General features: G+C 45.1%; 1 protein-coding gene across 1 annotated transcript in view; it reads left to right on the plus strand.

The window, feature by feature from the left end:
* Positions 1 to 205: 205 nt before the first annotated feature.
* Pygb (glycogen phosphorylase B) overlaps positions 206 to 20315 on the plus strand; it is a 46697-nt gene continuing 26587 nt past the window's right edge. Inside the window, exons 1-2 of the mRNA XM_028775001.1 lie at positions 206 to 552; positions 15982 to 16083. Coding sequence (XP_028630834.1) covers positions 310 to 552; positions 15982 to 16083 — 345 coding nt within the window. The 5' untranslated portion in view covers positions 206 to 309. The remainder of the gene's footprint in view (positions 553 to 15981; positions 16084 to 20315) is intronic.

Consider the following 20315-nt stretch of genomic DNA (forward strand, 5'->3'; position numbering starts at 1 on the left):
TGGGGAAGCTGCAGTCCGATTTTTCCAGACTCAGACACACCAGTAAATGGGATAAACCACTTTCCCTCGAGCGACCACGCTCTCTTCCAGGCTGAAAGCTCCTGATTCATAGTCTCTTCCTCCGAGGCCCCGCCCAGCTCAGGTCACGCCCATCGACGGGGACCCTGCCCTCTCGCAGTGCGCAGGCGCTATCAGCACCAGCCGGCCTCCGCCGCAGTCCTTGGCGCCAGAGACACCGCAGCATCCTAGCCCTAGAGTCTTCCCTGCTTGCCCCAGGTTCATCCCTTGTCCTCTACCGCTTCTGGCGTCATGGCGAAGCCGTTGACGGACAGTGAGAGGCAGAAGCAGATCAGTGTGCGTGGCATCGCCGGGCTAGGCGACGTGGCCGAGGTGCGGAAGAGCTTCAACAGGCATCTGCACTTCACGCTGGTCAAGGACCGCAATGTGGCCACTCCCCGCGACTACTTCTTCGCTCTGGCACACACAGTTCGCGACCACCTAGTGGGCCGCTGGATCCGCACGCAGCAGCACTACTACGAGCGAGACCCCAAGGTGAGCAGCCCGCCCTCCCTGGGAGGGAGACGGAGCCCAGGGCCCCGCCCCCCAGTAGCGCCCATGGGCCTGGTCCCTGTTGCACTAAGGTCACCAGTGACCAATGAAGTGACAGAGTTATGCATCCTCCTTCGAAGGACGCGTGCATTGAGAGCCATCCCCCTGCTCCCCGGCCCGCAGTTTCCAGTCCCTAAGTATGGCTTTGAGTGGCCCTTGTCTTCCACCTCAGTCAGTCCCCCTACCAGTGTGGTGTTGTCTGGAATCTGGCAGTATGGAGCCAGGCCTCTGCCGTCGGCGGAGTTGCGCGTCCCAGAGAAGTGCCCTAGGGGGTCTGCTCTTGCAGGCGGATTTTCCGGCTGGTTTCCAGCGGTGCACTTCCGAGATGGCTGCAGAGTTCGTGCCTCCTCTACTCTCTACTCCCCTCCCCCTTTGTTTTCTGCAGCCCCGAGTGAAGATCTGGGTACTGGAACCAGATCCGGTAGTTTTCTGAGTTGGAAAGGGGTGAGATCCGTAATCTGCAGGGAATTGTCCCGCCCCGTGCTCCCCACCCACCCCACCCCCTACTCGGAGGCTGATGAGAGGAAAGTCGTTTGTAATGCCTGCCTAAAGCAGGGGAGATTCGAAACTCAAAGATGGAATGAATCCTCGTGGGGAAGGCTGCCTTTGAGATTTCCACCTTGGCAAAACTTGTTTGGAGGTTGCTTTAGAAGTAACCTTTTTGTAGCCTTCTCTATTTTGCAAATCTTTGTTCTCAGGAGGAAAACAAAATACACCGAACAAAGTCTTTGACAGCTTTCACTGCCCCACCCCACCAACACTTCTCAGGCCTGTCTGCTGGCCTGTTAACTCTATGCAGTTAAGTTGGCCTCAAACCCACGGAAACGCACCTCCCTCTGCCTCCGGAGTGCTGGGATTAAAGGCTTGTGCCAGCTCCACCAAGCCCCTCCTCCTCCCCAGTCCTCCTTATTCTTTGCCATTTATGTTTCCAGATAATCTCTGTTCCTGAATGCACAGGTATGCATATTTGTATGTTGCACAATTTTGTGACTTTTATTTCATCCGAAGCCATTTGTGGCTTCACTCAAACAGGCCTCCGGAGTCAGTAATACACACTGGTGCTTTTCAGTTTATGGATGTATCGTATTTTTGGATATCCCCCTGTTGCAAGATTTTCTTTGTCTTTTCTTTCTTTCTTTTCTTTTTCTGCTTTTGGTATGGAGAACTCTGCCTACCTTGTACTAAGACAGAGTGAAAACTAGCAAGGAAAACGCTCGCTTATCTGGGGCCAGTTAGTAATGATCTGATTTGCAGTAGAAATCCGGGCTCCCAACAGCTACCTTATTGACAGAGCTTTAGAGTAATTTTTTAATAGGGCATTAAAGTATATTTGATAATTGCTAAGAGTGAAAATTAATTGCTTTCCAAACCCATCCTGAGGCTTTTTCCCTTCCTAAAATAAAGATGATGAGGACAGGCTGTTAGAATACTAGTTGGGCTTCTTCATATTTAGTATGCAAGGCAGCTTCTAAAGAAGTGGCCCCAAATGGCTAAAACAGGTTATTTCAACAAGGGCTTGGGATAACTGCCAGGGAAACTGGCCAGGAGCAGTGGCTCCCCCAGAATGCCTTGTTAGTAGAAGAGCTGTGTTGCTCAGATTCACTGGTGTTGTCCAAACAGTGGCTGACAAGGGATACAGCTTTGCCTGCACGTTCAAGGTCACTCCCCAGGAGTTGGAGGACAATGTAGGGCTCCTGTTGTGGTGAGTCCAGGGATTAAGGAACTGTCTCTCTGGGCAGCAATCTACCCAGCAAGTATGATGGTGTGTTCCTGTAGGCTCAGCTAATCCAGAGTTTGAGGTACCCTTGGCATAATCCTCTGTCACATTCAAGAGACAGGAGTGGTATGGCACAGTGGTAGAGCCCAGCTTTGAGTGTTTGATACCCTGGTTTTCAGTGTTTGTCTGAGTAACTGATGCTGACAACCAGCCAGTCCACCTCTCTGCACCATGTGAGGAGTGTACTTCGAACAAAACACCTCAGAGCCATCCCAGGCGCTGGCAGTGGCTGAGGGATGTGAGCCTTCACGGCTCGGACTGGAAGCACACTGGCCTATTTGATGAAGCAGTGCTTTTATTATTTCTCATTTTACAGATGTGCAACTCCTCACGATTGCTGGGGGGAAGAATAGAAAACATTGATGAGCTAGCCTTGCCGTGTTAACTGTAGTTTCACAGATTACATCGGAAGTGTGGCTCAGTCTGTTTTCTTCGTCCTTTCTTTGCACTGGCAGAAACATTTGGGGCTTTTTTCTTTTTTAACTTGTTTTTATATGTAAAACTTTGTGTGTGTGTGTGTGTGTGTGTGTGTGTGAACATGTGTACATATGCACGAAGCAAGTGCATACCCTACCACAATCCATGTGCAGGCCAGGGGAGAGCTTTGAGAATTCAGTTCTTTCCTTCTGGCATGTGGGTCTTGGGAGCACTTCTTGGCGTGGGTCATGGCTGTAGCCTTCACCTGCTGAGTCACCTTGGCATCTTAGTTTTTAAAGCCTTCCATTTGTTCAGTCTTAAGAGTGCACAGCCCCTAAGACTTTCTTAGACCCTTCCGTGGCTGGTAATTTTTCTTTTACTTAGTGGCATTGTGCTTTTGGTCTTTCTTTCTTTCTTTCTTTCTTTCTTTCTTTCTTTCTTTCTTTCTTTCTTAGATTTATTTATTTATTTCATGTATGTGAGTACACCGTTGCTGTCTTCGCACACACCAGAAGAAGGCATTGGATCCCCATTACAAATGGTTGTGAGCCACCATGTGGTTGCTGGGTATTGAACTCAGGACCTCTGGAAGAGCAGTCATGCTCTTAACCGCTGAGCCATCTCTCCAGCCGTTGTTTTTTCCTAATTGTGTTGGTTGTTATGTGAATTGGTGTTTTGCCTCCACTTATTTCTCTACAGCAGTTTCAAGCCTGGTGTCCATAGAGATCAGAAGAAGGTGATGGAATCTCCTGGGACCTGAGTTACAGACAGTTGTGACCTGCCATGTGGGTGCTTGGGATTGAACCCAGGTCCTCTGGAAGAGCAGCTGGTGCTTTAACCACTGAGTTATGGCTCCAGCACTAGCATCATGGTTGTTAGAAACAGTAATTACACTCATAGTATAGATTCTCATAATTTTTGATGAGAAGTTTAGAAGTTCATCCTGAAATAGCAGCCCCTTGGAGGGCACTCAGTTTAGGGACCAGAAGTCCTGTCCAGCAAAGGACCCATTTCTAACCCCTTTTACAATTTTTGTTTTATTTGGTGGTATTGGAGATCAAACCTAAGATCTGAAGCATTCTGGTACTCAGTGAGTAGTGTGAACACTTTCAGCCCTAAACTCCTTTCCATCCTGATTTTTCCCATTTTCCCACTTTGTGATATGCTACTGTGTGTTTGGGTTGACACCCCTCCCATTCCCTTTTAGGTTGTAATTTCTCTATGTAGCCCGGGATGGCCTTGAGTGTTACCACACACCAGCTAGCTTGGTGTAGTTTTTAAGCCTTTCTTAGCCTCATGTTTTTTTCATCTTTAAGTTGAGCTAGGTAGTCTATTTTTGAAGCTTTTGTCATTCTAACATGGTCAGGTTTTATGTTTGCTTGTGAAATGTCCCCATTTAATGTTGACATTCCCTTTATCCAAAAATGCTGGAAGCCAGAAGAGTTCAAGGCCATCTTTGGTTACATAGCAAGTTTGAGATCAGCATGAACCATGCAAGAGACCCTGTCTCAAAAACCAATATCTCACTAGGTGTGGTAGCACATGATTTTGAGGCATAGGCAGGCTAGTTTCTGAGTTCAAGGCCTGGTCTACATAGTGAGTTCTAGGCTAGCCAGGGCTAGCCAGTAAAACCCTGTCTTGTAGGAAGAGGGAGAGAGGGAGGAGAAGGAATGGGGAGGAAGAGACGAGGAGAGGGAGAAGGAAGAAGGGGAGGAAGAAGAGGAAGAGAGGAAGACCAAAAATGAGAAGAAAAAGGAGAAGGAGGAGGAGAGGAGGAGGAAGAAGAAGAGGAGAAGAGGAGGAAGAGGAGGGGAGGAGGAGGAAGAGAAGAGGAGGAAGAGGAGGAAGAAGAGGGGAGGAGGAGGAGGAGGAGAAGAAGAGGAGGGGGAGGCAGTGGAGGCGGCAGAAGAAGTCCAAAAATCAAACTCTATCCAGAAAGATTTGAACAAGATGTATCATGAAAGCTTTAAATTAATAGAAGGCCTCAGTGAAAGTAAGACATTGTGGTTTAGCCAAACACTGTGGGTCTGAATCTTGGCGAGTCAGAAGCTAAAATAAGCATAGCCAAGGCATGAATAGAAAAAGACTTATGATCTACAGCAAGCAAGGAGAGTATGGAAGTTATTTCCCAAGCATTGCCCTCTCAGAACAGAGCAGGCTTAGAAGCGTCATTCACAAGGCCTGTGGACACACTGGGGCTGGCTTACTCCTAAGCTCAGTTAAGTAGTGGATTCCCAAGTATACTCATTCCAAGCTCAGGGATCACACATTTAAAATATTAAAGTGTGAGACCTTATCTAAAAAAGAAAAGGATTATAAAGTCATGATTTTGGCATTTGCAGTCTGTATTATGAAAGTTTTGCTAAAAATAAAAGCTATTTGAATGTGTCCTGATGGAGGAGTCTGCCCCAAAGGTGCCTACTTCTCTCTGTGGCTAACAAGTGCAGAGGATGCATTCAATTTGGGTTTGAAGTCAGAAACTAAACTCAGTTCTTGCTACCAAAGCAAATGGCAGATTAAATGCATTTATTTACAAGAGCCAGCAAAATCACATTGCCGTCATGTGTATTGTGTGCAGGTGCTTGGTCTCTGTGTAGGTCTTTAAAAAACCGTTGAGTAACCTGTGGACAGTTGACCTTGTGGTTTGGTGACATAAGTATGAGACCTGATGGTATCGGTAGGCTGAGGGAAAACAGCTCTTCTAAGAAGATAATCCCAGTGAGTTTGCATGGTCTTGTATTGTGTCTGGACCAGCTGGTGAGACCAGCAGCCTGGCCGTTCTGTGAGCACTGCATCTGGGGCTTTGTTAGAAGTCATAAACAGTGGGAGCTAATGCTGAAATCTTCTTGACATTGCTAGTCGTCTCCTGATGTGTTCCCACTTGTGTGTTTGAAGGTGATCTTTCCCTCTAACAGGCTTCCTCAACAGCAGATAACAGAGGTCTTTGGCTTCAGACTGATGGTAGGCAAGCTGTTCATTGTTGACCAGAAGAAGACTCCTTTCAGTGAGCATGCACCTTTGACCTCTGATCTGACAGGCTATGATGGTTCATTTTATGTGTAAACTCGACTGGGACACAGTGCCCAGACATTGTCCTGACTTATAGGAAGGTGGTTTTGGGGTGAGATAAACACTTAATTCCGTAGATTTGTTTTCACATTTTATTTGTTTTAAGACACACCTCCCTGTGTTCCTCAGTTGGCTTTGAACTTGTGATCTTCCCACTTCAGCCTCCTGCCTGGGATTATTGGCATATGCCACTCCATTTAGCTTTAATTTAGTTAAAAATGTAATTACTACTGTCTTGGTCATGTTGTGTTGCTGTGAAGAGACACCATGACCACAGCAACTCTTATAGAAGAAAGTATTTAATTGGGGCTGGCTTATAATTCAGAGGTTTAGTCTATTATGGCAGGAAGCATGGCGGCACGCAGGCAGACATGGTGCTGGAGAATTAGCTTGAAGAGTTCTACATCCTGATCTGTAGGCAGTGGAGAGAGAGAGACAGACCTGGCTTGAGCTTTTGAAACCTCAAAGCCTACCTGTACACACACACACACACACACACACACACACCACACCAGCCCCAAGGCCACACCTCCTAATAGTGCCACTTCCTGGTAACCAAGCATTCAAATATACAAGTCTATGGGAACCATTCCTATTCAAACTACCATAGATCTCATTTGGGTAAATCTGGGTTCTTGACTGCTACAGTAAAGAATTTCAGAATGATGTAAAGGCAGGAAGTTGATTAAGATTAAAAAAGAGGGAAAGGGATTCAGTTCTGCTGTTGGAATGCTTGCCTGGCATGCACAAGGGCTGAGTTTGATCCAGGAGTTAGCATAAATAGGGTGTAGTGGAATGCACTGTGATCTCAGCGCTCTAGTGGATCAGGAGAAAGGACTCAGGCTCATCCTCATTTACCCAGCAAGGACAAGGCCAGTCTGAGTGCGAATTGTCCAACCGTTAATCGCCTGTGTGAGTCCCCTGGCAGCCAGTCTCCATTCTTGTGGCTTGCTTGTAGTACCTCATGAACAAAACCAGATGTGGCTGGATAACAAAAGACACTCCACTCCTTGCCATTTGCTTTATTTTGGTTTGCTTTTTTGCTATTGTTTGAGGCAAAGGGTCACTGTGTAGCCCCCAGCTGGCTCCCACCTCCAATTCCTTCCCTCTCTGCTGGGATTATCGGTCTGTGCCACATGTCCCCAGCAGTGTTCATTTTGCATTTATTACTCTTACCATTTAGAAAAATGAGAAAAATAAAACAAGGGTTTAGGCGCTCTGGCCATGAAGACCAAATGTGTGTGTGTGTGTGTGTGTGTGTGTACACATATACATATATATATATATATATATATATATATATATATATATATATATATAAAATCTACCTTAGTGCATTCTGCAAGGACCTGAAACCTCGTAGAATGAATTCTGCTAACTGGTGGATTATGGACTGGCCGTGCAGTTCTGCCAGCCTGGTCTGTCCTGCAAAGTTTGAGCTTGTACTGTACAGTCGTCTCCAGAGCCTCCCATCCAGAGTGTTCTGTTTGTTGGTTTTGTTTGTTGGAGGTCTTCTAACACATCGGGCCTGTAGATGACTGTCAGGACTATTTTATCTTCTAACACATCGGGCCTGTAGATGACTGTCGGACTATTTTATCTTTATGAAATATCGTAACTGACCTCTTACCTCTTTACCTCAAATTTTTAAAATGATTTGTTTTTCATTAAAAATATAGGGGTTGAGAGTGGTACAGGGGAGATTGCTCAGCAGTTAAGAAAACACGTTGCTTTTGTAAAGGACCTGAGTATATATATCCCAGTAGTTACATTGGATGGCTCCCAACTGCCTATAACTCCAGCTCTAGGGCAGTCTGACATCTCTGGCTGCCACACTGATACCCCTGCACATAGCTACACAGACCCACATACAAACATAATTTAAAATGATAAAAGTAATTCCTAAATATATTGGGGATCCCAGAAAGACCTTGCCTCAGAGAGGTATAGTGGAGAGTGATAATTGGCAGAGTCGGCACCTGATGCCTTCCTCTGGCCTCCAGATACCCACATAGATGTATATAGATCCCCCATACACACACACACACACACACACACACACACACACACACTTCTTTTGGTGCTAGGTTTTGAACTCAGGGTCTTGATCATAGCCACCAAGCATTCTACCCCTGAGCTACACCCCATGCCCTTTCTGTGACTTTCACAACTTTATTGTCATGATTATAAATTTAAAATTTGCGATTTTAAATGAGTGGCGCACATGCTCAGCGCTTGGGAGGCAGAGACAGGCAGAGAGTTCTGAGTCAGTGCTGTCCTAATGTACATAGTGAGATCCTGTCTCAAACCAAAATAAGATTTGCATGACTCATACACAGGCTTCTCCACAATACTTATCATATAAGGTCAAGGGAGTTGTGGCAGGCAGGGCACATATCCTATGGCAGATGCCATGCTTGGTTTGTAAGGCTAATCTAGGAGTGACACCCCGTCCCCCAAACACACAAGAACTGAGATGCTGTATCATGGATACTGTGCTATGGTTAGAAGGTAAGGGTAGGTCTTGTCTGCCAGATGGGAGGATCATCCCCTGTCTAGTGTTTCCACTCTCACTAGACCTCAGTTCACACTGGAAAATGTCTGGGCTCTGTTCATCTTATAAGAAGGAAGTAGAAGGGCAAAGACCCAGGCCCTGGTATGGCTCTCTTGTCTAAAGGGGCAAGGAGCCTTCCCAGAACCTGACCTGTGGTATACTGTGCTCACCGGTCTGTCATTGTGTGCCTGTGTCATATTAGTGCCTTTAGGCAGCGGCAGTCTGTGCATGGGTGCTATTCAGTGCTCCTAGCAATGCACAGAACCAGATAGACAAGGAGTGTTGCCACGTAATCCTGGGAACAAGAAAATAGATCTCTGACCAGCTGCCTACGGTCTTGATTATCCTGATGAGAGCAGTTCCCCAAGTCTTTGTTTTGTGCTCAGAGTGTTGGATAATTCTCCTTCTTTTTCCACTGGTGTGCCCAGCCATTTCTGCAAATGGAGACTCTTCATTAAGGATTTTGTTCAGAAGAGGGAAAAGGAGTTAGCTAAGGTTGGTGACGTCTAAAAGGCCCACTTGTGATTAGACCAGGTGTGGTGGTGATGGCACATGTCTGTAATTTCAACACTCAGGTGAGGCAAGAGAATCACAAGTTCAGGGCCAGCCAGAGGTTCCCAGCTAGGTCGTGTCTCAAAACCCGAAAAAGAAAACAATGTAAAACAGTATCAGTACTAAGGCTCCACCTGCTGGTATTCAACTCCAGTAGTGTAGAGTCCTCTACCTTCAAAGGTTCCTTTGGAAGGTCACTTGTTCTTGTGTAGTATTTGTGTTCAAATTTCTACCTGCATAGCCAGAGAGCTTCTGTGCTTTTCTGTGATTTTCCTAGTAGTGTAGGCTTTGCATACAATAAATAAACTTAACTTGAAAAGGGGAGTTGAAGAACATGGTTCATGGGTAGAGCACTTGCATACATGAGCAAAGCCTTGGGGCGCCATCCTTAAACACTACAAAAGCAATCTCCAAACAAAGACTTAACACTCTCTGTAGTTAAATGGACAGATTCCAGAGAAAGGCCAACAGTGGTGCGAGGGGTTAGGGATCCTGCTGCCATTCTCTAACTGGATAGGCAAGGTGATTCTCTCACCGCGTCCCTGAGCAGGGAAGCCCAGAGCACCATGGTCCTGAAGGGTAGGCAGGACTGTGAGGCTGAGCACTGAAGAGTGGCTTTCAGGCTGGGGCTTGGACAAGTGCCCTCAGAGCTTCTCCCCAGAGTTGCCACTTGGTAACTGAGTTCTGCAATGACCCTTTAAAGTGGTGTGATGTATGAGCCCCAGTCTGGCGCCTTGGAAACCCCAGGGTGTCTGTGTTGTGCTCAGAGGGTGAACTCCTGGTGCTGAGCACCCAGTGGCCAGCCTGGACTGGGCCTGCACTTGAACCATCAAGTCTATCCATTCTCTTGGCTGGCTTCTCTAACAAGCTTCTTTTTGTTGCAGGATTTCACTCTACCATCTTAAGGAAATGGGGAAATAAGACCATTCTTAAAAAGCAAGTTGCAGAAACCCTTAAAAAAGCATCTCCCAACCGTCAAGGCTAAGGCTCCCATTGGTTGACCAGTGCCTCTGGCTGTTCTAGGCCAGTGGCTTCTCCGGTTATGTGGTGGGAAAATGGAATCAGAGGTTTCAAGTGTAGGCCCAGTATAGGTTGGGAGCCTGAGTGTATTCTCTTAATATTCACAATTACATTTCTTTTCACAGTGCTGGCTGGAAGGTACAAATTTTGGCAGAAAGGACAAACTATAAAAACTTAAAAAAAATACATATTTGGGGCTGAACATAGTGGTGCATGCCTTTAATCCCAGCACTTGGGAAGCAGAAGCAGGAGTATCTCTGTGAATTCAAGGCTGGCTTGCTCTACAGAGAGAGTTCCAGGCTAGTTAGCCACACAGTGAGACATATGTCTTAAAAAAAATTGCTGGGAGATGGCACAGTGGGTAAAAGATCTTACTATACAAGTGAGATGGCCAGAGTTCAGATCCCTGGAATTCCAGTAAAACCTGGATCTGGTGGCATGCATCTGGAATATTCGTACTCCTGTATTGAGGTGGGCGATTGAGACAGGAGAATCCCCTGGAACCTCAGAGGCAAGCTTGACTGAAATGTCAGTGCAGCAGCGGAAACAGAAAGAAAGCTCTCTCAATGAGGTGGGAGGTAAGAGCTCATTCCAAAAGGATGTCATCCACATATCCATCACGGATCACACATGCCCACACTTGAACACATACGTCACACACACACACATACACACACACACACAGTATCTAGGGAAAGCAAAATGGAACACTCAAAAAGGATCATACTCCTAACGGGTCAACTTTCTGTAGACCTTCGGGAGAACTCAACAGTACATAAGTGGGGGTATACAGGCCTGTATATACAGTACACCCATTGTATACTGTGCCTGTGCTTTCAAAGTCTCTTACCTATAATCAGCTGCAATCTTAAGATGTTAAATGGAGAATTCTAGAAATAAACTCCATAAGCTGTTTCTTCTTGTTGTTAGCTTTATATATTCATATAATATATTTTGATAAAATCAGTTGGCATTCCTTCCTCCCTTTCCCTTACTACCATCTTTCCCTCTCAACTTATATGTGCTTTTTCTATGTCTTTTTTTTTTTAAAGACACACTGAGTACTAGCTATACGTACAGAGGTGTAGGACCATCTACTGAAATATAGGTCGTTTTTCAGGGGGAACATCTCTGAGAAAAACATTCTCCTACCCCCAGCAGCCATCGGTTGTGAATATCTTTTCAATCAGAGGTGGGACTTCATGAGTCCTCCCGGTGTTAGTGCCAGGATTGTGGCTGGCTTGATATTGTGCAGTGCTGTGCATGCAGCCACAGCTACTGTGAGTTCCTACATCCAGCAGCCTTTCATGTCCAGCGAGTAATGTCTCAGTGCAGACCACTTGCACTTAAACCCATTCTGCTCCCTCTTCTGTGATGGTCTCGGAGCCTTGGAGGGGGTGGATGAGGTACAGATGATGAGAGCTGAGCACCCTGATGTAAAGATAAAGACTTACAGGCTCACTGCTGTGTCCCGCACTTTGAAAGCCCGTAGGCATGCAGCTACCGGTTGGTACTAACTTGATTTCTCCATGTCCTGTAACTCAAGTATATGGTGTCTTCAGGAGTAGGTATGACTCATCAGGTTCTCGGGGTGTGTGTGTGTGTGTGTGTGTGTGTGTGTGTGTGTGTGTGTGTGTAACAAAGAGCAATGGCCTGTAATGTTTGGAAGGTAGATCTATGAGACCCCTCTGACTAATAAGTCAAAAAGAGGTAATCCATTTCTGGTATTGACAACACCATAAGCTTTCATTTGTATACTGTTAGAGCACTGCGGTGGGCTCCTGCATCCATTCCTTGCATTGCCTGTGTTATAAGTCATTCCTTTGTCCAGTATATTCCAATTGCCCCTTAGTCACTTTGTGGTGCTTGTAGTTGGCATGTGGACTATTTCAAGATCACAGTATATTCAAGTGACTTACTTTATTGGCTGGTCCCAAAGCACAGGGCAATGCTGGCAGTTTTCATGTCAAATAGAAGCTGTACAGAGCTTCCTTTACAAACAGGTGAACATTCTTGACCTAAGGAAAGAAAAAAAGAATATGTTGGGGTTGCTGATATGTGTCACAAAGTAAGATATTTTAGAGAGGCACCACAATCACTTGAGCATACTTCTTGTTATTATCAAATAACAATATTATATTTTCATTTTGCTATTTAAAAATTAAGCACACATATACGTACATACTCACAAATATTTTGAAAAAAAAAACATGGTGCATATTGGTTGACAGTCTTTTATCACAAATGCATAGAACCAGAAGTGTTTTCAGATTTTGGAGTTTGGAGTATTTGCCTAGACCTGACTATTCCAACATCTCTCTTCCAATAAAATAAAATAAAGAAAAAAAAGAAAGAAAAGAAAAAAGAAAGAAAGAAAGGAAAAAGTTCAGATGAAAGGTGCCAACCCATGTAGAGTTTATTTTTAGGCATCTATTGAGATTCTGGAGGAGCTCACGCTTAGATAAGCCTGGGAATACACTATGTACACAGTACATAATGAAAAAGAATTGCTGTGTGGACCTTGAGCACTCAGGATTTTCCCTGGCAGCTGGGATCTTGCTGGGCTCTGTCTGCTCTCACATTCGTTAATAAGCCTGGCCCAGACAGGACTTGTGGCTTCCTTTGCACTATGGAAACTCTATAAAGTAATACGTTGGCTCAAGTGTAGTGCAAATAAAGCATAAGGTGATTGATTAAAAGGCAAGAAGCAATGGGCTGTGAACCAGTCGTGAACAGCAGGTGTGATTGTAGCCGTCCAAGGGCTTGCTATTTACCCTGCAATATGTTTGTCATTTAAAAGATATTGAAATTTAGATAGAAATTCAGTATTAATTCATTCAATTAAACAAAGAATGGAGGAACAGAGACCAAACTCTAACTCTGTCATTTTTAGTATAATTTTTTCAGTGGTTAGCTTTAATGTTCTGGAATTGTCTCCTTTTGACATTTTATTTCCTGTTCAGGAGCACCAACTCCGCCTGTGTTGGATGTTTTTTCTCATCAATATCAGTATTTTTTTTCCTCTGATTCTTTTCCTGTCCATTTTGTCCAGTCTTACCCAGCCACATTTTTGATTCTGGCTTTGCTGTTTCTTGATTCCAAGATAACCTTTGCAGGGTGATATTTTTGTTTTGACCATGTCATGTTTCAGGGCATAGATACATTGTTTCATAGGTTAAACATTCCAAATCCCAAAAGTTTCGTTCTTCTTGTTCTCTCGCGCCCTCCCTCCCTCCCTTCCCTCTACTTCTTCCTCCCTCCCTCCCCTTCATCCTTCTCAACTTGCTGTACCTTGAACTTGTGATCCTTCTGTCGCTGCCTCCCCAGACTGGAATTACAAGACTGTACCTCTACACTCAGCCCATGTATGTGTGAGTTGCTCTCCTGTGCAGGTGCGTGAAGAGGCCAGAGGTGTGGGTTATATTTTCCTCTGTCTCTTGTTTTTCCTTCTTGTCTGTGTTCAGTTGGATCCTTTGTGGTTCTTGATGTTTGGAGTGGAGTGGGGTGGTTTTCTTTTACGAACTTACATCCTGTGGAAGATGCTGTGTGGTTTTGCCTGTTACATTTCCTGTCCCATCTTCCTGCATGGTTTTCAGGTGAGGACCATCCCCTGGGACTGCCAAGAGTGTGCTAAGGAGATTCTTTTAAGGTGTTTCTGAGTGTGTCCTTGAGTGAAAAGGATCACACTGAAGTGTGTGTGTGCTTGTGAGCATGCGCTGTGAGAACATGTGGGTGCTTTGCTGTGCGTTTGTAGAACCTGTGAAGTCCGTTGGCTTCAGGTGCTGGGACTCAAACAGTGGATACCTGTCCCTTACGACCTCTTGACTGTAAGTGGCACTTGAGACATTTTCTAACTTTGCTGCCCAGAGTATTGGCTTCTTTTCCTTCTTGTTTATCCATTTATCCATCCATCCATCCATCCATCCATCCATTCATTGGTTGTTTTCTTATTTATTTATTTATTTATTTACTTACTTACTTACCTACTTACTTGAGGCAAGGACTTACCATGCAACTCTGGCTGTCTTGGACCTCAGCTGTGTAGATCAGGTTGGGTTCTAACTCACAGTGATCCACCTGCCTCTACCTCCTGAGTACTGGGATTAAAGTGCTCCCATGCCCTGCTTAGCATATGGGAGGCCCTGGGTTTGATCTGAAAATGTGGGAGAAGGGAGCTGGAGAGGGAGCACGTGTTGGAGTGTTCACGGGGAGAGTATTTACGGGTGTGCACATTCAACAACAAAATCAGAGCTCTGCACTCATCACACTGAGAAGCACATTTTAGTTGTTACCTGCACAGCACTGTCCTCAGAGCCTGACATCTGTCAGTCTGTAGAGCCCTCTGCCCTTCCTGGTCTTTTTTTGTACCAGGGATTAAGCCCACTGCCTTGTACATGTAGGTCAAGCACTCTATCCCTGAGCCATATCCTGAGCTTTTTAAATTTAGTGAGTATGAATGTTGTGTGTAAGGATATTGCATTTGTGCCGGGTGCTTGCAGGAGCCAGAAGAGGGCACCATATTCCTTGGCACTGGAGTTACAGCCAGCTGTGAGCCACAGTATGGTTGCTGGGAATCGAACTCAGATCCTCTAGAAAAACATGCAGTGCTCTCAACTGCCGAGCCGTCTTTCAGCCCCATCTGCAAGTTTTTATCTTTTTATTTTGTCACAGGGACTCACTAAGTTGCCCAGACAGGTTTTAAAAGTGATGTCCTCCTGCCTCAGCCTCCCTACTAAGCACCAGGCCCTGTCAGGCACTATTTATAACATATGCTAGGATGAGAAGTAGTGGGCAGATGGTTATAGTTCAAATGCCCTGTGCACAGGGCAGAAGGAAGTGCAGGTACAGGCAGTTTTCAGAGAGATAAGAAATGATTTGTTAGAGAACTCTACGGAGAAGCCAGGTTTTAAGGAGTCCTTAGACAGTGTGACATAGCCTGTAGTAAAGCTGCCTTGGCCCACAGACTCAGCAGCACTTTGAGGGGATTCTCTGCAGTACTGAGTGGGCCTGAGGAGAGGACACAGGTGCAACAGAAGTCTACCCAGGAACATGGCAGGCAGTGTCAGTCTTTGTTGAGGAGTCAGTGCTTGGTTGCTCACAGAATGTCATTAAGAAGATAGACGCCTCATCTTCCCCTTTTGGGGACTCTGACCAGGTAGATAAGGGAACGTGGCTAAGAGCCGTCCCTGTCTTGGAATGTACAGTTCTGAAATGCCTTCCAAGATGTCTCTGCGTGTCAGCACCTGTTGATGTGGTATTGATTTCTGAGTCTTGATAGTAGCTCCTAGAACCTGTCAAGGCTGGTAGCACTGTGGGTGGCCATGGATGGTAGCACTGTGTGTGGCCACAGTCCAAGTTAAAACACCTCACTAAGTCAAGCACACACACCATACCTCACACTAAGGAAATCTACCTCATAGCCAGCAAAAGCTAGTCTTTGCCTTGAGGGAATGATGTCTTTACTAGGGTTGCCAGCACCTCCATTCCTGTTTATTATGTGCTTCTGGTGGGCTTAAGAAGCCACCCTAAGAGACACTGAATCTCACCATGTTACCCAGGTTGGCTTCACACTTCTGGGTCTAAGTCATCCATCCCCCTGCCTCAGCCTCCCAAGCAGCTGGAACAACAGGAACACACACCATGGCCTGTTTATATTTAATACTTGGAAACATTTCCTCCTTTGTAGCCTGTTTTATCTCATGTTGGAAACAGAACCTATCTTAGGGCACACAGCTGGTAAGAGGGCAGCCTAGCTCAATGTGGGATCGGCCGGCCAGCCAAGCCTATTCTCAGGTCCTGTGTTAGAGGACATCAGTTCTGTGCACTGGAGCCTCAGGAGAGTAGAGCTACCCTGCAAGTAAGGTGTCAGCATTGGGTTCACATGAAAGTCCTACCTGAGTGCTTCATGACTCCCTCCCTGCTTGCTGTGTGTCTCCTGTTTGTAGACAGAATGGGAAACTAAGATTCTGTTTTCTGTCTTAAGCGCATCTATTACCTTTCCCTGGAATTCTACATGGGCCGCACGCTGCAGAACACCATGGTGAACCTGGGCCTTCAGACTGCATGTGATGAAGCCACTTATCAGGTATGTTTATTCTGTCCCCTGAAGAGTGATCGATGATGTTAGGACACCTGTGCCCTGGAATGTTCCACCCTGCCAGGAAGGAGAATGCCTCTTCCTCAAGGGGAGAACGTAAGACTGTAAGGGATGATAATAAATGGAATTATTATGGGAAGACTGGCTGAGTGAATGATGATGGTTTAGAAGTTTCTAGAAATGTACTCCCCTCTCCCAAACCAGAGGTAGGTTTTGATTATGTCATGATCTATTTGGTTTCACTCTCTGATCTCCAGACATCCTTCTGAACTCACTGTGCTGTGCAGGTGTGGAAGTGCCCTCCTCTCATGGAAGAAGCCAACAGTCCAGGCATTTTCTTTGCATTAGTTTCCTACACAGGTTGTTTGTAGCCTCAGCAGAGCTGTGCTTCTCTCCCAGCCTCCCGTCGCTCTCTCCTCTCTACCCTGGAACACTGGTCTCAGATGGGACGTTCTGTGGTGAGACCATGCAGCATGGGTACACGAAGGTCTTTAGAGAGGGCTCCTCCCCTGTGCCGCAGCACCCCACCTGCTTTATTCAGAGCTTAGGTAGGCGGAGTTTGGGGGCCTGGTAGGGACCTAAGTCCAGCATGGGTGTAAGCCTTGTCAGAGACCACCATCTCTCCTTCTGAGGATGTTAATCACCGTTCTATTGCTATGAAAAAATAATTTAGAGAAATATAAAGAAAGAAAGGTTCATTTTGGTTCCCAGTTTCAGTGGGCCTGAGACAGGCAGCACATCTTGGTGGCTCGAGCATGTGGCAGAGGAGGCTGTTCACCCCAGAGTCAGCAATCAAGGACAGAGAAGCAGGGGCAAGACACAGGCTTGTAGGGTGCCTTCCCCGCAATGACTCGTTTCTTCTAACTAGACCTCCCCTGACAGCCTTGACGTAGCCTATGCATTCATCAGCCCATTCATGAGGGCACAGGTTTGCATGATCCAGTCACCTCTCAAGGTATGGCATGTGAACGGTGTACTCTCACAAGTTTCTCAAAAGAAACACCCTTCTGAGTGAACGTATCCACAGCACTCGAACAGTTTACACTACAGAAAAGTTTAAGTACATATGAAAAGTATTCTCATCGGCTTTAACTCGGGGCGTCAATATGATCTCTAGAAAACAACAAGACACACTCATCCTGTGATAACCCTTAAGATACTGACCATAATTCTTAGTAACACCAGCTTTTCAGGCAAACTATAAACTGCTCTGAATGCCTTAGAATTTTCCCTCTCCCTTCCTCCCTTCCCTTTTTTGAGACAGGGTTTCTCAGTGTAGCATCAGCTGTTCTAGAACTCACTCTGTAGACCAGGCAGGCTTCAAACTCAGAGATCCACCTGCCTCTGCCTCCCAAGTGCTAGGATTAAAGGTGTACAACATCACTGCCCAAAAGAATGTCTTCTTTTTTAATTTTAGTTTTTCATGTTTTTAAATGCATATATGTTTCATGCACCACAAGACCAGAAGAGGGCATCACATCCCATGGAAACTAGAGTTTCCTGTGGATGCGGGAAACTGAGCCCTGTGTCCTCTGGAAGAACATCCAGTACTCTTAAATGCTGACCTGTCTCTCCAGCCCAGATTACCTTAGAACTTCTGAAACAGAATGTTTGAATGATTGAGACATCTCCTAAATTTCTGTTAGTTTATATGTACCTCTTTTTTTCTGTGTTTTTTTTTCCTCTGTTTTATGGTTTATTTGTCAGAAATGGGTTTATGTTACAGAGTTTCTGTTGTTTTCCTCACTGTGTCTCTGATCTTGGATTTAACTTGCTTGTGTTAACAGACAAGGGTGTCTTCTCACAATGGGTCTCAGTGTCCTATAGTAGTAGGTTCTGGCTAGATAGTTAGGCAAGAACTGGAAATGAAAGGAGTCCAGATTAGAAAGCGGTAAAGCCATCTACACACAGATGACGTGAACTAGAAAATTGTAAGCAATCTATGCTAGAACTGGCCAGGGAGTGCCTTGGGCTTTCAGGATACAGGATTGGTCTGCAGAAACTGTAGGTGTCTTACTGTATCTGCTGATTAACATCCAAAGTAAAACAAAGGCGGCAGTTCTTTTAGTAGCACCAGAAAGAAGAAAGTGGGTGTGAATGTAACAAGAAATACACCTCTTCACCTGTGTAGCACTTATACTCTGGAAGCAAGTTGAAAGAAACTAAGGAAGGTTTAAAAGATGAAGATGTTTTTCGTTAACAGCTTGGAGGACCTAGTGTTGTTAAGATGCAAAGCTCTCCACAGTGATCTGTAGTTTCAGTCCAGTCTTCTTCAAAACCCCAGTCAGTTTCTTCACAGAGTCTGTCAAAATAATCTGCATGTCTGGGTGGACTTCCAAGAGAACCAGGTAGGAGATCCATACTTCCCAATTCCAGAACTTACTGTAAAGCTGCAGTCACCAAGCCTGGGTCCTGCTGGCAGAAAGTCGTCTTTATCAGCCACCAAATAGAGTCAAGAGTCCAGAAATAAACCTGCATGGTGAGGGCAAATCTCTTTTTCAATTTAAAATAATTGCTGGGAAAATTTGTATTACATAGAGTTTCCCATCTTAGTCATTTTTTTGTGCACAGTGAATGGCATTTAGGACATTCACAGCCTTTGGGATGTCACCACCCATCTTCAGAACCTGCACATTTTCCAAATAGTGCCTTACCTCAGCCACTGGAAGCTACCATTGTCCTTCATGTTTCTGCATTTGGCTAGTCTGGGTATTTCATGATAACTACAAGGTATCCTTAGCACAGTGTCCTGAAGGGTCACCTGTGTGACAGTGTGTGCTGTTCCTTCATTGCTCTTTTTTTTTTTCTTCAGAAAAGTAACAATTTTATACATATTTTTATTTAGGTGATTGATTGTATCCTGTAGGAACACATATTCCCCCAGAGTAGTTCCAGCTGAATACAGAGTAAACTTAATTCCCTTACAAAATCAAAGACATTAAGTTGTAATTATTAAATAACATATACAAAATCCTCAGTACAGCACCTGAATCAGTGATGCCAGAGAAACCGAGACACTGCTGCCCCAGCCATCTCAGCATTTCTGAGTCTCTTTGGGCCCTGCATCTCCCCCCATTGCTGGTCAAGGCTGGATATACTCTCTCGTATGTGTGGGCCACATTTCACTTATTCATTTGTCCATGAACATGGCTGCTCCTGCCTTCTGACATCACAAATAATGCTGCCATGGACACAAGCATACAAATAGTTCTGGCAGAGCCTGCAGTTAGTAGTTTTAAGTCTACAGTTAGAAGTGTGATGCTATAGCATATGACTCTTTCTTCTTTGTGATGCTGATGCTGGGCCTTGAACTTGAACTCTTGTGTGTGCCAAGTAAGAGTCGTACCACTGAGTGGCATCTCCAACTTCCACGTGGAGATATCTGCCTTTTCTTGAAAGTCATTGGTGTTGTGTGTATTGTGCTTAGGGGGAATTTGTTTATCTTTGGAGCAAGTCAATTTAAGTATAATTGCCCACTTTTGAGTCAGGTTACTTATTTCTTGAGACTAAATTTCTAGATTTCTCTGTTTATTCTGGATACTAATCTTCTATCAGATCGGTGGCTTACAGTTTTTTTCTTTCCATTCTTTAAGTTGTCTTTTTACTTTGCTGATCATGTCCTTTGACTTGAAAAGTTTAGAAATTTTATTCAGTTCTGTTCTTTTGTTTGATTTTCTCATTGCCTATGCTTTTGTTTTTTGTTTTGTTTTTTGTTGTTGTTTTTTGTTTGTTTTTTTGCTTTGGAATGGACTTGGGTTCTAGATGATGACTAGGTGGTTAAGTGGGTAGCCTCTGCTCTTGTCGAGGACTCAGGTTCAGCTCTAGGCATATGTAATGGCTCATAACCATCTGTAACTCCAACTCCAGAAAATCAGGCACCCTCCGCTGGCCTCTGTGAGCATCTGTTTACACATAGCATATATGGGTGTACAAGCACGCACACACAAACACACGAGTCTTCAAAAAAGGAGAAAGAGTATAGGTGTATACACTCATAATTCCAGCAATCAGGAGGTTAATGTAGGAGAAGTGCAAGTTTGAGACCGGTCCGGGCTGTATAGGAAGATCTTGTCTCAAACAACAACTGTAATAATAATAAAATAAAAGGAAAGGACGCCAAAGTAATGTGATGAGGAAAGAATGGTATTTTAAGTAAGCCATGCTGGGATACTTGGATAACACAGCAGAGACGTGAAGCCCCCCCCACACACATACTGACT

The sequence above is a fragment of the Grammomys surdaster genome, unplaced genomic scaffold, assembly GCF_004785775.1.
Source record: "Grammomys surdaster isolate TR1022 unplaced genomic scaffold, NIH_TR_1.0 251, whole genome shotgun sequence".
In the NCBI taxonomy this organism is placed as follows: Eukaryota; Metazoa; Chordata; class Mammalia; order Rodentia; family Muridae; genus Grammomys; species Grammomys surdaster.